At 34.5% G+C, this 25,219-nt stretch overlaps 1 protein-coding gene and 1 pseudogene across 5 annotated transcripts; one reads left to right on the top strand and one right to left on the bottom strand.

The window, feature by feature from the left end:
* Window positions 1–1,897: 1,897 nt before the first annotated feature.
* LOC107766715 (tRNA (guanine(26)-N(2))-dimethyltransferase 2) lies at window positions 1,898–15,573 on the top strand. Of its 5 annotated transcripts, none has more exons than XM_016585553.2 (14): window positions 1,898–2,176; window positions 4,882–5,175; window positions 5,290–5,377; window positions 5,888–6,009; window positions 6,148–6,287; window positions 6,365–6,437; window positions 6,760–6,848; window positions 6,953–7,058; window positions 7,786–7,998; window positions 9,335–9,529; window positions 9,944–10,021; window positions 13,724–13,844; window positions 14,283–14,358; window positions 14,778–15,573. In XM_016585553.2, exons 1-13 carry the CDS (start codon window positions 2,036–2,038, stop codon window positions 14,318–14,320), a joined length of 1,698 nt encoding a protein of 565 aa, XP_016441039.1. In that variant the 5' UTR covers window positions 1,898–2,035; the 3' UTR covers window positions 14,321–14,358; window positions 14,778–15,573. The 5 variants fall into 5 exon arrangements, 3 of the variants coding, with proteins under 3 accessions (XP_016441039.1, XP_075085816.1, XP_016441037.1); XM_075229715.1 differs by having other exon boundaries at window positions 13,739–13,844; XR_001643771.2 differs by having other exon boundaries at window positions 13,724–14,358; window positions 14,778–15,362.
* An 80-nt stretch (window positions 15,574–15,653) lies between these two features.
* On the bottom strand, window positions 15,654–24,448 carry LOC107766717 (putative UDP-arabinopyranose mutase 1; annotated as a pseudogene).
* Window positions 24,449–25,219: the final 771 nt, after the last annotated feature.

The raw sequence follows: 25,219 nt of genomic DNA on the forward strand, positions 1-25,219 counted from the left end.
TAATCTACGTAACCAAGATATATTTTATTTTGAAAATCCCCCAACCTTTACTTTATCATCTTTAGCTTTTCATCTAACTGGGACTGCAACTTCCCGCCCAGTCCCACATGTACTCGTTTAATTGCTATTTTTTATATATAATAAAAGTCTCCTTATTGAAATTATTACTTGCAAATACTAATTTTGCTAGGTGTAATTGTAATTACGGTATTTAAGTATTTTAACTTTAATTGAAATATTGGTTTTCTCTCATAAATCTTATGCTTCCCCGGACTTTTTTCTTCTAAATGAATCTTATGTCTAAACACAACTTGAGATTAATAAAAAGTATGTGCGAAAGGTTTGCCCTTATAAGAGTTTTTTGCAAATACTATGCCTAATTCCAAATAAATTGGAAACGGCTATATGAGTCTTCACAACTATATATTTCATTTAAATTCATCTCAACCAACATTATAAAAATACAAATAAAAATTAAAATAAAAAGTAGTATTAAATGCTCTCCATATTTTTACCAGCATGAAAATTTCAAGTAAGACAAAAAAAACTATTAGAAAGCGTAGGATCTAAGATCTATATACATACTAAATCACATTATCAACTAAATAGTATCGTTTATATAATCTTTTTCTCTCCTTGTACACTATCTTTCACTAAATCTACTTATAAGAGTTTTCTGAAATTCAAGAACAAATTATTCTTTTTTTCACAAGAAAGTATTTGTTCAGTGAATTTTTTTTCTTATTATAAAAAAATACTTTAAATTATTTTTCAGGATAACATAACAATGGCCCCTTATGTTTGGAGGCAGTTTCAAAATGATCTCTTAGATATAGTTCCGAGCAATTTTGGTCTTTTAGTTTTGTCAAAAGTGAACACTTTTGATCTCTAAAAAAAATTTAATAAACTCTGGTTTTTAGATTTACAGAAATTGTTAAAAATAGGATTTAATATAAATTCATATTTGGTGCTATAATTTTTGCAGTTTATACTATCTATACTATTTTTGATCTACTTCTGGGTTTGGTTCAACTTTTTGATTTATTAAATCTTTTGGTGTCTAGTGAAATTTTTTGGTATTGCAGTTTTTGAGACTTGTTGAGACTTTTCTCATGTTTCTTGTTAAAAGATTTTCATAATTCTCATAAAATCTATTTGATGAAGATCACGATACTCACTTTTAACAAACATAGAATACTAAAATTGCTCGAAGTCAGAGTTTAGGCAAACCCGAAATTCAAACTTTTTGAATTTTTGGTTTGAATTTTCGGATTGCAAATAGGATTTCAGATTTAAATTTAAAATTTTGGATTCAGATCGGATGTTGGATTTGTACTTTGAATTTTTGGATATCCGAAAATCCAATTTTTTATACTTTATATTTAGTGCAACCCATTAGACATTAGTCAATTATCCATATGCCACTAGTAATAAGTTCAATATCCTAGTCATTAGACACTATCTCATATATTCAATACTAATTACTAAATTATTGTCATAATACCTTCTATTTGGATATAATTTTACTGTTGTTACTTCTTAATGTCATTATAATTTGGATATATTAATGTCACTATTGCATTTTGTTTGATAATAATTTTATTACTTAAATACTTTATTGGATGATTGCAGTGAGAATGAAGAACTTTTTAGGTAATTTAATATGAATACTTCATTTGCATATTCATTTTTGTTAGAAAAAACAATTTAACTCAAAATAAAAAATTATTCAAACCGATTAATCCAAAATCGAACTTAAAAAATTCAATCCAGTCATAGATTATTTCAATGGAATTTGGATTGTACTTCTTCCATCCGAAAATTAAAAATTTAAAGAAATTTTCATATCCAATTCCAACTAAAAAGGACCATGTTAAACTTATCCCAAACAAAAGGTACCATTTCTACATTTTCTCTTTTTCTTCATAGAGTGAGAGTGGAAATAGGGGTTTAAGGTTCTTGAAGGTAAGTTGTTCATCCTCCGGATACCGAATCTCTCGTCAAGCTTTTAAAACAGAAAAATCCCAATTCATCAATGGATAAGGAAAAAACAAGGGATGAAGAGAAGCAGCAGAAAGACACTTCCTTTGACCTCAGTGATTACACCATCATCAAAGAAGGAGAAGCTGAGATTCTTATGCATTCCAAAAATCAAGTCTTTTACAACAAAACCCAGGTCTTTTTTTTAAAACTTTTAATTTACGATTTTGCTAGCGTTTGGCCATAGATTACCAAATTTATTCTGAAAAGTCTGATTTAAGTGAAATTTGATTTGAAGATGAAAATGTGTTTGTACATCGGTTTTCGAAATATATTTCCCAAATTTATTTTGAAAAAACATGAAACAACGACTTATACCCACAAATTCTAAAAACTATCACAAATACCCAACAGTACCATTATCAATAACATTCATTATATTATCGCAAATCATAGTCCTGAACATAAATTAAATTTGATACAAAATTATTATAAAATGAACTAAGTGATACACTATAAGGTGACCGAGAAGACGAAGCAACATTAAATGGTGTGCTCTTTTATAAAATACAAAAGTTTGGGGCAATTTTTAAAAATTTCGTATTTTGCCAAAATGTAGGCAAAACCTATGGGCAAACACATAGCTGGTTTTGGAATTTGGGATTTTGCCAAAATGTAGGCAAAATCTATGGCCAAACATGTGCCAAATAAAACCCAAATTTATTTTGGCAAAATCTATGGCCAAATGGGTCCTTTATGTCCGTGGAATACAAAAACTGGACATTACTTATTTGTTATTATGGGGTGCGAAATTGGTAGAAATAAGTACTTCCTCCGTTATGTAGCGCGTTTGACTGTGAAATTTGTGGTCTAAAACAAGTCATAGGCATTTGTTGGTTATAAATATAAATTGTCTCATTAACCATTAAAAAATGCGAAGTTTAAAGTTAATTATTTCTGAATAAAGAAATGTATCACATATAAAGGAAAAAGGAAAGTGCTTCACATAAATTTGGAAGCTTTTGAAACCAGTGGTCTTAAACATATTGTAACCTTTGTGTGGCTGTAAAAGCTTCTCATTAAGGGTAAAATGAGAAGGTCATGATAAAGTATTTTTAGATATAGAGATGTGTCATTATTTTTGGAACGGAAAGAGTATTTAATACATTTGTAATTTCACGAGAAAAAGGATGTGTTTGTGTGATTTCTTCCCATTGTCAATTTGACAACTTGATCATTGAATTGTCATTGCCTTTTAGTCAGAGCCGGATGTACAATTTAAGTTTGATGGGTTCAACCTTTAGTTTTTTATCACTCAACCCTTTATACTTTAGAAATTATGGGTACAAAAAATTTAATATTTTTCAAACATTTTAATGATTTTACACATATGTATCTATAATCCGCGTGGAAAATACCGGGTTCGGTTGAACCCGTAGATGGTATGCTCCATCCGCCACTGCTTTGAGCTTGAGTTAAGCAGAAAGATATTGCTGAAATTCAAAGATTGTCATCAAATTACAAGGTCGGGCATTGAGTACCACTCTGGGATTAAACTGGCAGAATAGGAAAGCAATTGCATTATTTAAAATTGTTCTGTGATTTTCTGTTGCAAGAATACGACATTGCATTTAGTCTATAGCTGCAATTATTCTTGGTTGCAGCCTTCCAGGTTAGCATTAGAGATTCAGGGAAATCCTCACTGCTCTGTCTTCTCTAGCTGAGAACCAACAATACATTTGTGGGCTTATTTGTGTGACCTTCGTAAGTAGCTTATAGCTGGTGAGGTGGCTATTGCAATCATCATGTCATATAGTTGCTTGATATTTTGCCAAAGAGGTCGTTATTTGTGTGTTGCTTCTTCTGTTTCTTTACTTGTACTAGGTAGACGGCATTCCAATCTCGTTATGTGTATTATTAAAAATTGCATGGGCGCTTATCTATGAATACTTGCCGTTTGACCTCATACCTGTTTTGACAATTGAGATTGTGAAAGTATACTTCTTATTGAAAGTGGTTATAACATATAAGAAACTTTTGTACTTTGAGAAGTCTCAAGTGAGAGATATAATATATGGCACTAGAAGTTGCAACATCTACGATATTGAATCACTGCTCTTGTGGTGTAACATGTGAGATAGTGAAAGATTTGGGAGAGAGGGAGACTTTCTATTTTTCCAACGGACTCTCTGGCCTCACATTCTTCAGCAGAGAGATCGATTCACATAGAGGCCACATGCACAAAAAGGTCATTCAAGCACACTCTTCAGAACCAAGGGCGGAGTATTTAATACACTGAGGATGAACATGATCGTATGCTACATTGTCACTGTTAAAAATATTTACAGTCACTTACAAAGATTTTAATCATTATTTTAGGGCACAAGATGGGAAGTGTGGTATTGGTGGTGCAGAAGCAAGAGCATGGTTAAGTTGTGATATTATTTTTGGATTTCTTTTAATGGCTGTGGTATTTGGGCCGGTTGGTTTGCACCTTGACTAATCCACCAGTCAGCTTGCCACAAGCTCAGATATAGGAGAAAGCTGCCCAATAACATTGGAGGAGCAAATGGACTAGTATTGAAGTTATGAGTGTTGTAAATGGGATTTGAACCTGAGATTTCAAGGTTGTTACTTCTATGCCTAAGTAAACCGGCCATCTCCTTGGGCATTAAGTGAATCTATTACATATGGTATTAATTTGGTAATAGAGAAAATGCATGTAATTACTTTTCTGTTTTTGTGTTTTACTGATATACTATTGCATCTTAAGGAGTATGTATCCTTTTTACTTTGTAATTTACACTGGAACCTTCAAGGGTTGTGGTAGCCACCATACTGCAGGTCACCTTTTTCACTTTGGGATATCACGATCTGATAGTTTAAATCTATTAACACCAGGTGAATAATAGAGATATGTCTATAGCTGTTTTGAGGACCTTTATATCACAGCGCAAGCTGGAGCATGAATCAATGTTGGACAGACGAGTGAAGACTGGCCCTAAAGTACCAGATAAATCAGTTTCTGAAATGGAACCTCCAGCTGATTCTGTGCAGTATAATGGAAAATCCAATGATGGATATGAACTCTTGGAAGAGATGTCCTCGGATGAACCATGTAGCATCTCAGGGGCGCCGACCAGAAATCTACAGGGAAAAGACCGAGAAGAGCTGAAGCCAGCACGAGTTCTTGAGGTTTCACTTTCTGTTGATTGCTAACGGCTTACTGGTTATTCAATCTGTCTTCAGTAAGAATTAAAAGATAGAAGTTTACAATGATTAAGATTTGTTCTTCAATTTTATTAACAGGCTCTTTCAGCTTCTGGATTAAGGGCTTTAAGATATGCACGTGAAGTAGAAGGAATTGGTCAAGTTGTGGCCCTTGACAATGATAAAGGTGACTCCAGTTCAGTTTACGTGATGCATTTAGAATTAGCAAGTCTTATTGCACCCTGCCCCCATTCCTTAACCAAGGGAAAGAAAATTAGAGGAAAAGGGAGAGAAGCTATTGCACAATTGGATTAAAGAGATTCTGATAGAGAAATATAAGAATGTTTCAACGAATAGTTTCACAATGTCTAGCTTAAGTGTGAGCATCTGACTAGAATACAATTATGTAGTCAGACATATGCTTAAATTTCCTCATTTTATTCTAGGTACTAGAAGTGTTAACTTGGTGGATTCCTAAAACTTTTAATATTTGTGAGAGGATCTCTATCTTGTGAATATAAGATTTCAGAGCATCTTATGTAGTCATTAAACGATAGATCTTGTTATACTTGTTCACAAGCGGATATCTGTATCAAACAAGGTGTCAAGAGTTCAAATTTTGCACAGACAGAAAGGTTTGTTGTTTCACCATTTGACTTGGTCATGTTTATCATTGGAATATTTCTTCCATTTGCAGTCTCTGTAGAAGCTTGCAGGAGAAACATAAGATTCAACGGTGCTGTGGCATGCTCAAAGCTGGAGTCCCACCTTGCTGATGCTCGAGTATATATGCTTACCCACCCCAAAGAGTTTGATGTGGTAGGGTTAAAACAATAACATTCTTCAATGGAAATGACCTTTTGTAGAGGTGCATCTAGTAATTTCCTAGGACAAGCAAAATTACTGCTTTAGAGATGAACTATCATTCTTATATTTCTTTTCTTACTGTTCTTGCAGGTTGATCTTGATCCTTATGGATCACCATCTCTGTTCTTGGATTCTGCTGTTCAATCAGTTGTAGACGGGGGAATATTAATGTGTACTGCTACTGATTTGGCAGTGCTATGTGGGGGAAATGGAGAAGTATGCTATTCCAAGTAACCAACATATTCTCCTTGCTTCTGGCATTATCTAACTTTATTCATCATTGAACACATCTTACTTGTGCAACTAGATATGGCTCCTATCCATTGAGAGGGAAATATTGCCATGAAATGGCTTTGCGGATCCTTCTTGCCTGCATCGAGGTACTTGCTTGGTGGACGTTTTCTTATCTCTTTTTTATCATTACCCCCCCCCCCCCCCCAAAAAAAAAAAGTGTTCTGGTGTCTCCTTGTAATTTCTATCATTATATACATCTTCATATCGTGTTTAAGATACTAGCCTACTGTAGGATATTGAAGTTACTCCAACAGGGAGGAAAAACCTGGCACTTAAGCATGTACTTAATTAGTAGTATTCTCGTTTTTGTTTCTCTATTTTTAAAAGTGAATAACAATTTTGTACCATTATTATTTTCAATTCATCTGATTAAGTTTTATTTCATTGTTATTTCTAATTTCACATCAGAGCCATGCAAATCGGTACAAAAGATATATTGTTCCAGTATTATCTGTTCAGATGGACTTCTATGTACGTGTTTTTGTTCGTATCTATAGGTATGCGTTTTGTCCATTAACTTTAGCTGTTAGTCCAATCTTGCATAGTTTTTCGTTGTACTATGTCTGATGTCAGGGTATTTAAAGAGTTCAATTATGTACAGTTCAGCAAGTGCTATGAAGAATACTCCTCTGAAGCTCTCATATGTCTATCAGTGCACTGGTTGTGATTCTTTCCATCTTCAGCCAGTCGGAAGAACTATCTCAAAGGTTTGCATCCAATTCAAATCTCTGTTGTATCTTCATTGTACAACTGCCTGTGCTGGACTGAGCAGCTCATACTCCATTGGGCCTAGATATGTAGGTGATATAGTTCAATATAGTTGAAAGAAGTTCCTAAAGATGTAGTAGATACATGATAATTCATGGTATTATTCATACTTAGCATGAGTTATTAGCTCAATGTCATCTTCTGATTGTGCTGACATTGGCTTTTAGTAGGTCAGAATGGAGATAAATTGAAGAGATAAGAGAGAAGAATAAGAAAGGTCAATTCATAAATCAAACTATGTATTATTCAAATCCGTTAAACAAAGTAGATGAAAGTCCAATTTGTTTTTTAGACGGACTTGAATAGTACTTGACTTGATTTATGAATTGACCTTGTTTGAAAGTCCTATTATAGGGAAGAGAATGCTGAATATATTAGAACTCTTTAAACAACTAAAACTGCTTACCTGCTTTTGTTTCTTGGTCTATTGTGGAAGATTAAGAATAATGGTTCCTTTGGCAGAATGATAGTTCGTCTGCTAGTGGGGAGAAAGTTGTAGGAAACCTTGAGACTGTTGTACGTGCAGTGGAGAAGGCATCTCCTTTTTTCTTTATATCATGGGTTCTGTTCATAGAATTTGTTAATAAATAGTCCTCACAAGATATTGTTTTAAGGTACAATTAAGTGGATACCCACATTTATATTGAATCTTTTCTGCTTCTTTAGGATAACAGACTCAGATACCACCCTGGATTCGGCCCAGCTATTCCTCAAGAGTGCAGTGATTGTGGAAAAAAATTCAATATGGGTGGACCCATATGGTCTGCGCCCATCCATGATCAAGAATGGGTAGCTTCCATACTTGCTGATGTGAAATCAATGAAGGAACGGTATCCAGCTTATGATCGAATCTGTGCTGTTTTGACAGCAATTTCAGAGGTGTGGTTTGCCTATAATTGGTATTATGCTCATTTCACTTCTGACTTATCCAGTTACCAGTTGGCACTTGGCACTCTTTCAAATTTTCTGTTTTTTTTTTCTTTTTTAAAAAAAAAATTTGCTGGAAATTGGACTACTCTGTTCCATTTTATGTAACATTGTTTTCTTGTTAGTCCGGGTCTTTCTATATATGAAGGCAATTCAATTTTAAACATCCATTTTACCCTTAACATGATGCTTTTATAGTCATGAAAATCTCTTGGCATATTTAAGACCACATGTTTCAAAGTCTTTTTTCTCCGTTTAACTCTTATGCCAATAAACTACACCACATAAGTGAAATAGAGGGAGTAGTAGTTGACGACATGACATTCATTATTCTACCCCTGTAAGTGAGAGGTATAACATAAATGGTAAACAGTGTAGGGATATAAACAGTCATTTAGTACTAACCATATAAAAAAAAATTCGTTTATTTGATGAGCATATGTTTTAAAAACAGGGTCTTGATCTCCAGTTATTTATACTACAAATCACATAGAGTAAATGGCATTTGACAAGTTGGGAAGTTAGAGAGTGACTCTAACAGCTCTAAATAAAAGGAAGATTTCATAACGTTTTTTTTTTTTGTAAAAAGTATTACTCTGGCCGTTTCAATTTGTATTCAATGTGTCTTACTTTTCTTTTTTACTTTGTGTTTGAAAATATGTGACCTTTTCATATTTAGGAATAACATGACATGTTTAAGATTATAAGATTCAAAGTATTTTTGGTGCATTGTGCACTTCTTTAATTTAAGACCACAAAATTCAAAAAAATTCTTTACATTTTTAAACTTCGTGCATGGTCAAAACAAAGACGCATAAAGTTAAATGGATGAAGTAATAATAACTCTATCATTGATATAAGATTATAAGTAGAATACAATGTTTCTATTCCACATAAGCTTCTCTTTTGTATTTGATTGGGCTTTCGCAAGCGCGAATTTCTTTTACCAAACACCATGAATCTTCTTGGAATTTTTACCTATCTTTGCTACATTATGTACCTAATTACCACTATTAGAGAGGTTCTCATTTAATTACATATCCTATACATAATTACCATATATGCCCTGATGATTTTGGCAAGTGAGGACATTACTTTTCATGCTGCCATGCTCATTGTATATAAATTTTAAGAAAAACAGTAATTCCTGGTGACTAAATTTTTTGTAGCAGACCGTATCAATGGAGAAGCACTTTCAACGGTTATCTTGTGGGTGGGGGGAAGAGAATCTTCTGATCTGCTTGACTTCTTATTGGATACCTAAACAATGAAAAGAACCTTTTCGCAGGAATTACCTGATGTTCCTCTGTTTCTGAGTTTGCACAATATCTCCGCAACACTGAAGTGCACTTCTCCCTCAGCAGTTATGTTTCACTCTGCTGTAATCAATGCAGGATATCGTATATCGGGGACTCATATGAATCCTTTGGGATTGAAAACAGATGCTCCTATGCACACCATTTGGGATATCATGCGTTGCTGGGTAAATGTACCTTGTTTGCTTGTTTCTGTCAGCTCTTACTTGTTTCTTGCCTTAAAAATAGGAAAGAAAAAAAAGTACAGATGGGAACCCTTCTATTTGTTTTTGTTTAGAGCGTTGCCAGACTATGTAATGCCAAGCACCAAGCACCATCTTTGTGTTTGTTTTTGTCTCTTGATCAATGAAATAGTTACCTGTGTTAAAAAAAAATTGAAAAGAAAAAATAGCCCTGAAGAATAAAGGAGAAATAACTCCTAGCACTTCATTGCAGCTTAAAGTTCTGTATAATAATTTGAGTTGTGTCAGATTGTTTCTCTTGTAGAGCCTAATCTGATAATTATATGAGCAACCCTTGCTTTACATGTTTATAGTTTTGCATGTTCCATGAGTGGAGAAGTAATAAAATTCCATGTGCAGGTCAAAAATCATCCTGTGAAAGCTCAACCATCTAACCAGGCTGGAAGTGTGATTCTTGCTAAGGAACCTGTTCTGCAGGTGAATCTTGACCTTCTGTTTCCCTCTTGTGTGTTGTGCTCTGTATGGTACTGATTACCATATGACATTGGTGTAGTAGGATAGATCTGTATTCTAGTTTGTTGTATTTGTAAAATATACTATTCCAAATCTAGTTAGGAGTATAAAATACTGTCCAACTTTTATATTCTCAGCGTCCAACCTTTCGCAGCCATGTTTGGTCGTGGATCAAGTCATTCCAGTTTCTTGACTCTAATGCAATTCTCCTGTGACTTTTGCTTCCCTTGAATTCAAATGTTAGGCCATCATCTTAGTGCAACATATCACCAAACGTCAATTACACTCTATATGAGAATTCCTCATTTTTCACACTTGTTACAAATTACAATGATTCTAATTAAGTTTGAATTTCTTTGATAACAAACTTGCCATCATATACTCATTTCAGTGAGATCAAAAGGATTTACCGGTTCATGATTCGTGAGACCTAGGAAAACTAGTGCTCTGATACCAACTTGTCACGACCCGAAATTTTCACCCTCGGGACCGTGATGGCGCCTAACATTTCACTTGCTAGGCAAGCCAACGTTAGATGTAATTATTAACCATTTTTAACAAACTTCAAATACGATGACAATAAAAAAAACGAATAGTCTAAAACAAGGTAAATAAACTAATAAGTGACGAAATACAAACCCCGGATATGGTGTCACGATTACGTGAGCGTCTAAGATACTACAAATAATGATATGAAATAAACATAACTGTCTGAATCAAATGAACAGCTAAAAGAAGTAGAAGGGGACTTAGAGCTGCGGACGTTGTGCAGCTATACCTCAAGTCTCCTCTGGTAGCTGGATCCTAGCAAGTCTACGGTACGCCGCTGGGACCAACTCCGGTATCTACACAAGAAGTGCAGAGTGTATTATGAGTACAACCGACCCCATGTACTCTGTAAGTGTCGAACCTAACCTCGACGAAGTAGTGACGAGGCTAAGGCGGGCCACTTACATTAACCTGTACGCAATAATAATAATAATAACAGAAGAACCGAAATAGAAGTAAAGCAGGTAATTGATATCAACGAAGCTCAAATCAACCAGCAGAGAGTCTCGAATAACCAGTCATTTGACTCATCTTAACAACCGAGGCCAATCCAACAATTACAACAAATATAACTTTTATCAACATGTTGCGGCACGCAACCTGATCCCACAATATCAACTTTAAACTATCCGTTGCGGCGCGCAACCCGACCCTACCATATAATCGTCTGTCAATATCATAGTCCATCCTTATTGCGACATTTCAATTCATTAGCTTTCAATTTCCGTTGCGGCGTGCAACCCGCTACTCAAACAATGTCAATTAACAATAGTAACTCAATAACTAAAATTTACGAGAAATCATACATCAAGAGAATAAATGTACGGGCAATGGAGAATAACATGATAATCAAAGAGGCTCGAACTACTCGGATGTCTCAACTTTACCAACTCAATGGTATCTGCTTTTAACAATACGTACAAGTGAAACTACTTCAATGAAGGCAACAATTAATACGAAACTATAAGGCAACAAGGCATAAGACAATTTAGATATACGAGGGAAACAAATAGAGACAAGTAGTAAATAATTATGGAATCCGGGAGGGGATGGACAATTTAATACAAGAAATGCTAAATGGCCAATAGCAATTATGGCATAGAAGTCAAATAAGCATGTAGCAATTAAGGCATGAAACAAGACATAATATGAGGCAATGAAGATACGGAAAACAAGTAATGTAACGGTTAAGTCATGGAATAAAGTAATTAATGAAATACGGAAAGCATAGAAACAAGTAATTTGATGATGTATATACGGTTGTCATCTCGCATATACGCCGCTACACATGTAATTCACATAGCTTATAGCTCAAGGGTTCCTAATTCCCTCAAATCAAGGTTAGACCCAACACTTACCTCGCTACGCAAGCAAATCAAAGCTCTACCGGGGTCTTTCCTCTAAAATCTGCCTCCAAACCAATTGAATCTAACCAAAATCAACTCAATAACATCAAATAATGCTAGGGAAATCAATTACAATACATAAAGTTAAGATCTTTACACTTTTCCCAAAAAGTCAACAAAAGTCAACCTTGTGCCCGCTTGGTCAAAACCCAAGATTCGGACCAAAACCCAATTACCCATTCACCTCCGAGCCCGATTGTGTAACTAGTTTCGAAATCCGACCTCAATTTGAGGTCTAAATCTCAATTTTACAAAAACTCCTAATTCTTCCAAAATCCCTAATTTTCTACCATAAAAGAACATAGATTAAGGCTAGAAATTAGTGGGTGATGATGGAAATGGAAGAAAACAAGTTAAAATACACTAACCTATGAAATGGTGATGAAATTTCTCTTCAAAATCGCCTCTAGGCCGAGCTCTAATGAAAAGATGGTGAAAAATGGATGAAATCCCGTGTTTGGAATGTTTATATGACTGGGCGTCAGGTGTTCATCGCGTTCACGAGACACCTGACACGTTCGCGAAGGGCACTGCCCAGTTGGCTTACGCGATCGCGAAATACTATGCGTTCGCGTAGGCTTAGCCCACCTCGCGTTCGCGAGCCTGGGCTCGCGTTCGCGTAGAGTAAGTACCATTCCCAACCCCCGCCTTTCTAACACTACGCGTTCGCGATGGAGTGGCCGCGTTCGCGAAGGGCAGACCCCTTACTGCTCCGCGTTCGCGATCAAAACCTCGCGTTCGCGATGAGTAAATCCACCCCAGTCCCCAAACTACTCTTCGCGATCGCGGGAGTATCTTCGCGGTCGCGAAGGACACACCAGCTGACAGCAGAAGCCAGAACTAGAAATTCTAAGTTCAAAACATCTGTAGCCTATCCGAAACTCACCCGAGCCCTCGGGGCTCCAAACCAAACATGCACACAAGTGTAAAAACATCATACGAACTCGCTCGCGCGATCAAAATACCAAAATAACACCTAGAACTACGAATCGGACACCCAAACGAATGTAATTTTCAATGAAACTTAAGAACATGCAATTTCTCAACCGGACGTCAGAATCACGTCAAATCAACTCCGTTTTGCACCAAAGTTTGCAGACAAGTCATAAATACTGTAATGAACTTATACCAAGTTCCGGAACCGAAATCCGAACCCGGTATCAACAAAGTCAACCTACGGTCAAACTTATGAATCCTTTAAACCTTTAAATTACTAGTTTTCAACAAATTATGATAAATCAAGTTAGGGACTTCCGAATTCAATTCCGGGCATACGCCCAAGTCCCAAATCACGATACGGACCCACCGGGACCGTCAAAACACTGATCCAGGTCCGTTTACACAAAACGTTGACCGTAGTCAACTCAAATGAGTTTTAAGGCTCGATTTCACATTTTCATCAATTTTCTCATAAAAACCTTCCGGAATGGGGACACGGACTGCGCACGCAAATCGAGGAAGGATAAATGGAGCTATTCGAGGTTTCAAAACACAAAAATGAGGGCTAAAACTGAAAATGACCTATCGGGTCATCACACATATACGTACACCTATTTACATGTGTCAGACTTGTGTTGTATCTCACTCTGTCTTTAATGAAAGAACAAGGTCCTTTGGATTCTCGGGGAAGACATCAGCTGACTTCTAATGTGATATGCCCTTCTGTAGTCTTGTATCTGGAATTAATATCTTAGCTTCAAGTTCATTTCAGGCTAATTTTGCTCAGGCTGTTGCATCCCTTAGCAAGGCACAGGCCAAGAAGGTTGCTCGTTTCCTTCCTAATCCCGAAAGGCATTGGGGCCCAAAACTCAGGGCAGGTCGCCAGATTACCGGTAAGCATGTGTCTCTTCTGGGTACCAAAGCAGTGAATGCATTTAGCAGCTTTGAGGATAGTGATGAGCCTGCAACCAAGCGTAAGAGGACTGAAGATCCTGATTCCAATGGCGGAGATACTCTTTATTAAGGGGTGTCATCTAACACCGCTTCATGAAAAGCAAAATATTGAAAAATAATAAGTATGCATACAATAGGTTGAAACCGCCTGAAAATAATATGAAGTAACTATCAATTTTAGACTGAAAATAAACCTTAAATCCATCAAAAGCTCAGATCTAAACATCTTACAAGACAAATCGCGACAATAGTCCGACACCACTTGTGCAAAATCTTGCATTCGCCACTGCCCGGTTCATAAATTATATCTTGGCCAAACTGGTCTTGTGCCTGCTTTTTATCCTCTCATAATCTGTTTCTTCTGCATTTCCTTGCAGAGAGGATTGTGAAAATGCTTGTAGGACTTGGGAGGTAGATATTTCATTTGTGTCGGTTTTTTGAATCTTAAAGGAGGTAGGCCATTTCTTTTTTCACTTTCCCTTTATTACCTTTTGTCTTAGTTTTGATATTACTCTGATTTAATAAGTTCTTTGTGTAACATATTGTTTCTTGTTCTCCATTCGTTTTCTTAGAAAAAAAAAATTAGTACTACTATGTAAAAACATTAGCCTATTGTCATACTGTCGATAGTTGTTATGACTACGTCAGCTGTATAGCTACAGTAACTGTTGTTTCCAACAAAACAGAGAGAAGAAAGATTATGGACTGGAATTTCTCTTTTTCTGCATCTAAATGCTGAATTTTGATTAGCGGTAATGTGAAGTCAGTTATTACAGCTCAAGGATTTTCAAAGTTGATAAAATTGAAAAAGAAAAAATTGCTGCACCCCTCATTGTACCTGTAAAATATAACTAAGTTGTTTCTTGCTGTAGGTGGTATTCTTGTGGAACTAATGCTTCTAAAGATTTGTTGCCTCGCTAAACATAAGTAGGCAACCTGGTGCACTAAGCTCCCAGCTATGCACGGGGTTATCCTAATTTCTGCAAGATGTTGTTTTCACTTTCCAGGGCTCGAACTCATGACCTCCTGGTCACATGACAGCGACTTTACCAGTTACGCCAAGGCTCTCCTTTTGGCTAAACATGAGTAACAAAGTATTATTATTCCATAACAAGCCATAACATATCCTCATCCAATAATACATCGCACTGAAATGGAGAGGAAAGCCAGTCGTCAAGATTACTTATTTATGTGACACAAGCAGTTGGAGGTAATCCACAACTTTCTTGTCAACTTGGAATGCTTTTATGAGAACATCAGGATTGATTGGTGGGTCTGAACCTAAAACTGCAAACGCAATAGTGATGACTCCTGGATTTCGAATAGTGAGTCCAGCAAATGCAACAACCTTAGTCTTTCCCACATTAAATTGAAAATGAATGAGATCTATTGTGAAAACGAATACATCTCCAGAATTTTGAATTGGTATTACCAAGTCATCAATCGATAAATTTATACACCTGAAGCTTTCCTTCAACAACTACAAAGACCAGACCTAATTTACCCAGCAGGTTGAGAAATTATGATTTGAAACTTCCCAAGGGAAAGGGAAAAAAAAGATCACAACCCACTAGATATAGGCTGAGATGCTTTATATTGGACAGATATTCAAATAATATGTACAGTAATCTGCAATGATTTAATCTAAATCTTCATTGACCTCAGAAATTACTGAAACTGATTTCCTTGTTAAGTTTGAAAATCATCAGATCAACCACCCCTTTGATTTATTAAACTACTGTATTAAACTTAAAATCAATTAAACCAATGACTACATTGGTCTGCTCGTGAGAGGACAATTCACATCTCCAACATGACAACCTGAAAATTCTTTCATCGGAAAATATTTTATGCAAAATGGCTTTTTTGGTTATATATGAGCTGTTGAATCTTCTTTGACAAGAAGAAAAATTTAAGTATTGTAGTGAAGGGGGTTTAAAAGTTGCTTTAGGTCATACATTCCCAACTGTGACATCCTAAATTTTTTTCGAATTACCTTGTAAATTTCCGGTTTCGCCACTATCCTCATAGTAAGCTTTCTATGGCATGATAAGTTCTGGACACAGGATGGATAAACAAAAAGAAAAAGAAACTTGTATAGCAAAATAGAAAGTATAGATTTCATTCTCATAACAAGTTCAAGAAAACAACTAGAAATCTAAGGGAAACCAGAATACAAGCCCTGCATTGTAGCTCTTAGCAGTCTACTAAAAGCAATGGAGGAGGATCACATCTATTGATATCACCCCCTTATTCATTTTGACTAAACCTAGAACTCCAAGAGGAAATACTAAAACAATACAACTGCAAAACTAAGTAAATTGAAGACTATTAACACTTCAAACTAAATTGTTGCAATTAACAAATGAAATTTTCATTTGGAAGTGCCATTGGGAACTTTGGACGAATCTTTAGAAGCTGGGTTGAGCTCGTCCCAAGCTTCAATCCAAGTGACCATCGCATCTGAAAGCTTCAGGAATAGGGATCTATTTTCCCAAGCTTTTCCTTGACAAGCCTTGAAAGTTCAACATAGCATTTTTGGACAGAAGTAGATTCCTTGGAGAGGGTTAATGTCTGAAAAAATGGAATGATCTCTTCTTGCCTGATAGATGTAGGGTAATCCAGTCTTGATTCCTAATCCCAAGTGATCGCATATTACCTGTAAAAATAGTTCAATCAATGCGCGATCAAAATTTTCTGATCTTGCTATCCAAAGATACTAATCCCTCCGTTTCCATTTATATGATGATAATTGATTGGGCAAGAAATTGAAGAAATAAAGATGTTTGGAGCTTGTGACCTTAAGCATATCTTGGCATTTATATGGCTATAAAAATATGTCATTAATAGAAAAATGAGAAGTTTAAGGGATTAAAATTAAATTATGCACAAATGTAGAAATGTATCATTCTTTTGAAATGTATTAAAAATGAAAAATTGTCATAAATTGAAACATAGCGGATATTTCTTATGTTCGCAGATTTTGTACTTTGTGCTTCTCCAGAGTAAAACTATAACTATTGCAAAATATATCTTTTGTCATCTTGATATAAGAGAAACCACAATTTACGGTAACCTATATGTATTTCTAAGTATCTAAATTTTGATCAAAAGTTATTCTACAAGGTTTTTTCTTCTAAAGCTCGTAATTTTCTTTAATAATGGTGAAGAAATGGATTAATTTTTTATCAATCTGAATTTTATCATGGCTGGAGTTTGGAGCTTTTCTAGGTTTCCCTTTTCTTGTTGGCGTTCCGATGGAGGGCTAGCAGCAGATGGATATTAATTATTTGGCTCGATTGTTCGAACTAAAATTGTCAATCAATAAAGTTTGAAAGTTTTTGATTCTCCACCATTGACAACCATTAAAAAGTTTCGAAGCTTTGAATTCGAAATCGGATTTTTAAAAAATATTATTTGTTTGGATTGAGTGTTATTGCAAATGATTGGGAATATTCTTTGGAGTTTACTGTTTATATCTCAATTTTGAGGATATTTGGTGAATATTAGATTTAATTTTGGCTGGATTTCAGATTGAAATTCGAAGAAGAAGAAGAAGAAGAAGAAGAAGAAGAACACATGACATACAATATGCATACAAAATTATATTAAAGTTGTATAATAGTTGTATGAAATTTGTATAAAAACTGTATTTGATTGTATTTTATTTGTAATTGTATTTTTTTATTTGAATGTTGTATAAAAGTTAAAAATTAGTTATATAATGTATGAGTCGTTGTATGAAATTTGTATGTAAGTTATAAATACTATCTTTTTACATAAAGTTGTTGATATGTATCAAAATTGTATTAAGAGAGGAAGTATTGATTAGAATTTCAGAGAGTAAGAAGAACACACTACATACAAAATATATACAAATCATATACAAAATACATATAAAAGACATATTGTATAGAATTGTATGATATTGTAGTTGTATTTAACTGGGTAAGAATGATGTATGAAAGTTGTAGATAAGTGGTAAATAAGTTGTATAATGTGTAATTAGTTTTATGATATTTATGTTTAGTATGTATGTTGTTGTAGATATATCAAATTTATATTAAATTTGTACAAAATTTATTTTTAATTTGTATGTTGATGTACCATACATTATTCTTTTCTTACTCAATTTGTTAAATAATAAAAAGGAAAAATACATAAGTACCCCCCAAACTATGACCATATTTCCAACTACACGCCTTTCTTTTACGGGAGTCCTATTACCCCCTTTAACTATTTTAAAGTAGAATAAATTCACCCTTGAAATATGACAACCAGACTACTATTGGGTTGTGAACTACACTCGCTTGACACATATAAATTTCACTAAAATTAATTTTTTTCTTATTCTTTCCCTTATTTTTCTTTTCTTTTTTCCTTTCTTTTATTTTCCTTTCTACTTTTCTCTTCTTAGATAAATTGATTCATATATAATTAATATAGTCTTCTTTCTTCTTTCATGGATGAAATGATTGGTATACATGAAATAATTCCTAAAAACTCTAACTTGTTAAAAGTCTAATTTACTGTTATTCTTAGCTTGAGACCTTTAAATGACTATTTTGATGGAAGACTTTTAGATGGTGAATATCACTAGTGGTTATGGTGGCGTAAAAATGGTGGTCACCGGAATTTCAAGGACTTCATTTTTTCCGGCGCGAAAAAACTTTTCGGTGACAATTATTTTTGTCCAAATCTGAGTGTGTTTGCTTTATATATGTATAAATTTTCTTGAAAGTGTAACACTACGTAAATTCGGATTAGGTATGGATGCGTTAAAAGAGTATTAGTGTGACATTTTAGGCATGTGAAGTCCTACCGGGATGAGTATGGATGGAAACAGTTATTTTGGAATCAAGACTGAGAGTGAGGTGTATAAAATTCGATAGAATCGACTAAGTTTATGGGAGGTCCGTCTTATAGTCTTAGACAGTGCAAGGCCATGAAAATTTACGGTCATAGACAGTGCAAGGCACTGTCTAGGGCATTAACCTTAGCGCCACTGACAGTGCAAGGCACTGTAGTTTTGGCGCCTCTAATGGCGCCTTGCACAGTTATTTTAGCACCTCAGATGATGCCCTGCGCCGACGATGTTTATCAGAGCTACTTTTATTTTCTCCTCAATTTTTGGGACGCGTACACTTATTTAAACCCTACCTCGTCCCCCACACCTCAAACACGTAAGTTTGCTCAATAAAGGGAATCTCTCAAGAACCCAACTTCCCCTCCCTCCATCATCCAAGGTGAGTTCTAAAGATGATTTTAAGTTAATTTCAATTCTCCAACACCTTATTAACCTGGGTAAATCCTTCAAATCATTAAATATTCGATCGAGACATTATTGTTCAAAAAAGAAACCCTAGAACTCGAATTCAAGAGGATTGAACTTCAAAAAAGGTAATGTTTCTACTCACTAATCATTTATAGTTATGAATTGATGATTTCTTGGGAGAATAGTAAATGGGTTTGATAAAGAGAACCATATGAACTATGCTAGGATTTTGGGTTGTTGACTTATGATTGTTGTAAACATTTGGGTGATGAAAAATGGTATTAGTTACATCTATTTGGGATTGTAGAATCACCTAGAAGTAGTAGAATGAGAACTTGGTGAAGAAAAGACCAATTACTAAGGGCTATGAGGCTTTACGCCCATAAGGTGTTTGATAAAATGCCTAAGTGACTAAAATACGAGAATTAGTGTTAATATTGGTTCCTCTTGATATATTTTGACATAGATTATCATTGAAAGAGGCGACGAACATTGTGATACACTTAAAAGGACCGGAGTCAAAGTATGTGAGGCTAACTTTCTATGTTTGGGAATGTTAATGATTCTCCCTACACTATATTTTTTTTTTACAATGTTACTAATTGCCTCAGAAATATATAGTTATGCCTAGTTCCTTGAATACTATAGAATTATAGCCACACATTACTTCGTAACTCGTTCATGACTTTCATTCTGAACGTTGTGAGCTCAGTGCGTAATCAATATAGACTCGGGTTTGATGCCCATGAGTCTCAATCTAGATTACTCAGCATGTCATAAACAATTAAAGTTTCAGTGTTCATAATCAGTTCAAGAATACATGTCTCAGTCTAGTCCTATTCAGTATTCCAGTATCATGTAACTCAATATGATTCACTATTTCAGCATCACATATTACAATATGATTCTCTGTTCCTGAATTTAAATCCCTGAATGTTGAACACATGTATTTGGGCCTGAGGCCATAGTTTATGCTTTATGCATGTTTGGGCCTGAGGCCGTAGTTATGTATACGTATACTTGGGCCTGAGGCCGTAGCTTGTGCACATATATATTGGGCCCGAGGCCGTAGTTTATTTAGATAAACAGGTGGTTCATCATTCAGAAGAGGGAATATTCATATCCTTACTTCCTTTGTTCAGTTATCAATTATCATTTCAGTTTCATTTTCAACAGTTATCATTTCAGTCATCAGTTATCAGCTCAGTTTCAGTTTCAGTAGTTATCATTTTAGTTATCAGTTCTCAGTTATCAGTTCAGTTTCAGTATTTATAGTTCTTTCTTTCAGTTGCTTTACATACCAGTGCAATTTAAATGTACTGATGCCCCTTTTGCCCAGGGCCTGCATCTCACGATGCAGGTAATGATTTACAAGTTGACGGTTCAGAGCGCTAGGATTCTCGTACCAGCTATTGGGTGAGCCCTAGTTCTTTCAGGGCATTATCATTACTTTACAGTCTTTCAGTATTTACAGACAGTCAGTATTTTTAGTACTTCATTAGAGGCTTCATAGACTAGAGTAACAGTTAGACAGAGTCACATACTTTTCATGTTAAGCAATGTTGACTACGGATATGTTTCAGACTTGTATTAGTATTTTCACACTTTGATTTATATCATTCAAACTTTCATTATATCAATATGTGTTAGTTTATCTTCCGCATTCAGTATGTTATAATATCACATGTTGATTCAGCCAGCCAGTTGGTTCGCTCGGTCAAATGTAGTCGGGCACCGAGTGCCGTGTTACGTCTAGGCCCAAGTTAAGGGCGTGACAGAAAGTATGATTTATGTGTGGGAGGAAGATAAAAAGAAAGAAAGAACGAATATAAGCTGAAAAATGGTGGTCGTCGGAATTTCAAGGACTCCATTTTTTTCGGCGCAAAAAAAATTTCCTGTGACAGATATATTTTGTCCAGATCTGATGGTGTTTTGCTTTATATATGTATAAATTTTTCTTGAAATTGTGATTTAGTATGGAAGAAAGAGAAAAAGAAATAAAGAATATAAGTGGTCGTTGGAATTTCAAGAACTCCATTTTTTCTGGCGCAAAATTTTTTTCTGTGACAGAAATTTTGTCCAGACGTCATCGGTGTATGTTATGTTTGAAGGAACCTCATGTAAAGAAGAGAAGAAAAGAATATTATAGAAAAAGGCAAAGAAAAAGAAAAAAAAAAGAAAAGGAAAGAAAGTATATTTTTAATTTAAAAAAATCTACTCCCCATTCTCTTTGAGAGAGTAGAATACACACACACTGCCATATAAGCCTTTAGGGTGGAAATAATTATACTCTAAAATAGTTTAGGGAGATAATAGGACCCTCGTAAAGTAAATGTGTATAGTTGGAAATATGACTATAGTTCGGGGGGTACTTATGTATTTTTCTTAAAGAAAAGTATAGAATGAATTTCAAACTAACTCATGTGCACTGATTCATGTTTGTTAAACTGAAAAACTAGAATATTATAGCAGCAATAGTGACTGATAATTGCAATCCACTTTCCTTTCATCCTAAAACTTAATACGACGACAATTTCTAAAAACTTCATTAAATAATTTTTTTCAATCTCAAACGACATAAACACATCAATAACACCTTATTCAACATATAAAATTAAGAGGTAAAGATGGTGTGGTCCTTGTTTGGATGAAAATGAGAAGAAGCAGAAAAGATGGGGTTTGGTTATAGGAGGGAGGCGGCAGAGAGAAGAGTTACGTTAATTATGGCTTAAAACATATAACACACAACTGGAAGGAGTCTTATTTAGATGGAAGAGCGCTAGTTTAAGAGATTGTATATAAATTGTAAGCAAACCTTATTTAGGACGAGTAATATATAAAATTTGAACAATTTTAATAAATAAGTTTCAAATATTATGTAGGAAAGAAAAAATCTCAATTTAGAAATTAACAACTAAAAGAAGGGCAAACCTTGCAACACCAACCAGCCCACATATCATCGTAACGTCCAATGGGCTGGCCATCTCCCATGAGTCCAAAGTACATAGCAGGCCCAATAAGGTCACGATCAAATGCAAGATTCATACCACACATTGGGAAGAGAGTATCCTTTGGGATTGTCAACACCATGTCAACATACCTGTTCAACAGATGTTCCCCACAAGTTAATTAAAAAAAAAACTAGAAAACTTTCTTAAATCAAACTTGCCACTCAAAGAAAATAAAGAGGTTATATGTAAGAATTATTCATATAAGTAAGTTGCTTAAAAGCAGCTGCATTTGTGACTAGCAGCGAAAAGGTTCATATTTACATTTCAACTATATGAAATGTTTTAATTTTATCCGCTATTATATTATAAGATTATTTATACTGTTGCTGTCAGCAAATTATCTTGTATTTGTCTGTGACTTTAAGGGAGTTTCAGCATGTATTTGTGAATTTCATGTGCGAAAATACTTTTGGAAAAAAGGTCTAAATTCACCCGTCTACTTATGAATATGTATTAAACTTACTCGCTTTGTTATAATTCAAGTCAAAGGTCTTTTAGGTCAAATACAAATACTAGACGATTTGCTAACGACAATAGTATGAATAGCCGCAAAGTATAATGAAGGGTAAAAGTAAGATAGTTTATATAACAGCGGAGTATTTTCAACCCTCTCTCCTTATTAGCCTTGATTGATATAACATGAAAAAAAATGTACATTACCTGCTATAACAAACTAAAGTACATTTATAATATTAAAAAAAAATTAAAGAATTAAGCTAAACAATCGTCCACCCAACTGGTTAAACTAAAGATAGCCGCGCGGGAATGTATATCCATGTATAATATATGTATAACTGTATATAATCTATGTATACCAACTAAAAAAGTAATTAGACAATGGATTCCCAACCACTTAACTAAAAATAACCGATGCGCGGATGTATATCCATGTATAATATGTGTATAACTATATATAATCTATATATACCAGCTACAAAAGTAATTAAACAATGAATCTATAGTATCAGTGTATATAACTTAATTCCGAAAAGAAAAGCAAACCTAGTGTTCCTCTCAAGAGGCTTGACAAGTTGTGTAGGTGCATCATAATCGGGGATGTTGAGCCATAGGCCATGGGACACTGATGTTGGGACACCCTCACGAAGGCTAAAAGGGTATCCCCTCACAAAATCAGCTCCATCTCTGAATGGATCGTACAGTGTGTTGAAAAAATAGGGAGTTGATGGGCACACAAGGTTCTTTATGTGCTGTTCCAATGCGTTGATATCTTTTCCACTTGAATCCTTTGCAACCTACACAAGTAATTTTTTGAGAAATTTTCACAACACGACTAAGTTATATTACTAACGACATTTATTAATCATTCAACCAATTAGACCAATATATTAATGAAATCATTCTATATCGCTTTGCCGAACATTCGATACATATATTTACATCGACGATACATAGAACTTAAACTAATTTTATATTATATCCAAATTATATAGGTCTATTATATAATATGTGTACATACACAGAATGTTTTTGAAGAACTATGTTTGTATGTGTGTGTACACATTATATAATAGACCTACATAATTTGGACATAATGTAAAATCAGTTTAAGGTTTATGTATCGTCGACGTAAAAAAATATTTACACAATCATTTCTTACTTAATTACAAGTAAATATTTATAATAAGCATTAACTTATAACCTAATAAAATATGGTAACTATAAACTACACCGGCATTGTAAATATTTTACACCATCATATATAACTTGAATCCATACATAAATGTCAATTTGAGACATGAAGTAAAGCCTTAATACCTCTACGGCTCCAAACCTAAAATCACGTCATACATGTAAAGTTATAATAATATATCTCATACCTCTTGTACAAAAATCTTGTGTATACCACCGGCATGCATTATATTAATTCCCCGTGAAAAGAAATAAACATTACCCGAAGATAGAATGAACTTACAAAGCAATCATCGTCAATAGTGTAGATATATTTCTTCTTGGAGATCATATAACCAAAGCAACGACAAGCAGTCTTTGAAGGAAATGCAAGAAGCCTTTAATTTGGACCCAAGATACTGTTTATATCATTGCGATTGTAGAGTTCATAATCAAAGCCATCAGGGACCATAATTGTCTTTGAGGGATCACCATCTTGGACAATAATGAGATGATATGGCTGAAAAAAAGGTCTAAAAAATCCAAGTTCCTAATTGTGGGTATTACAATGTCTAGCTCATCTTTCAAGGGAGGAGAAACTGAGGCCATGATAAAGAGAAAAATGGAATTTTTTGTCAAGCTTTATGAGTGTTTTAGCTTTGGGAAAGAGTGAAAAATTAATGGGGCCAGAGAGATAAAAGAGAAGTTCTTTTATATACAAGAAAAAAGACGTTGTGTAGAGTGGAGAGGTGTCAAAGTCGGGGTATTATACGGTAGGGACTTGTTCAAAAAAAGGACGTTGCCCCAATCTTCGGTGTTACTGACATCGGATAAAATTGGAACGATATAAAGAAACTAATGTGACTTCTAAATATGGATAACATGCACAAATCAAGAAATTGAGTCATTCCATGTGTTGTTGCGAGTCTTTTGTTGATCTTCTAATTTGAACATTTTTCCTTTTGAAAATATTAAATACTCCCTCAATTTAAATTTATACGACACATTCCAAAAACCTTGACGCCATTTTATTTTTATATTATTTTCACAATTCTCAATAACTTAAATTCGTTAAACTATTTATACTTAAACTTTGATGTGATGTTTGCTTTCTTTTCGGACACTAATTTTATATTCTCTTTTATCATCACTAATATATTACTCTATAAAAAGCTTTTTAAATTATGTGCTAAGTCAAACATATCATATAAAATTAAACGAAGTGAATACTTAGGAAATAAAAGTCTTATACTTCAATTTTTATTTACAAACATAATATTTGACTCCTTAGGCGTTTTTTATAATTTTATTATGTATATGAATATTAATATATACATACACACGAAAATTCGAGTAAAGAATAATGAGCATGCCTATAACGTTACTTGTTAGTGCGCAA

The sequence above is a fragment of the Nicotiana tabacum genome, chromosome 14, assembly GCF_000715075.1.
Source record: "Nicotiana tabacum cultivar K326 chromosome 14, ASM71507v2, whole genome shotgun sequence".
In the NCBI taxonomy this organism is placed as follows: domain Eukaryota; kingdom Viridiplantae; phylum Streptophyta; class Magnoliopsida; order Solanales; family Solanaceae; genus Nicotiana; species Nicotiana tabacum.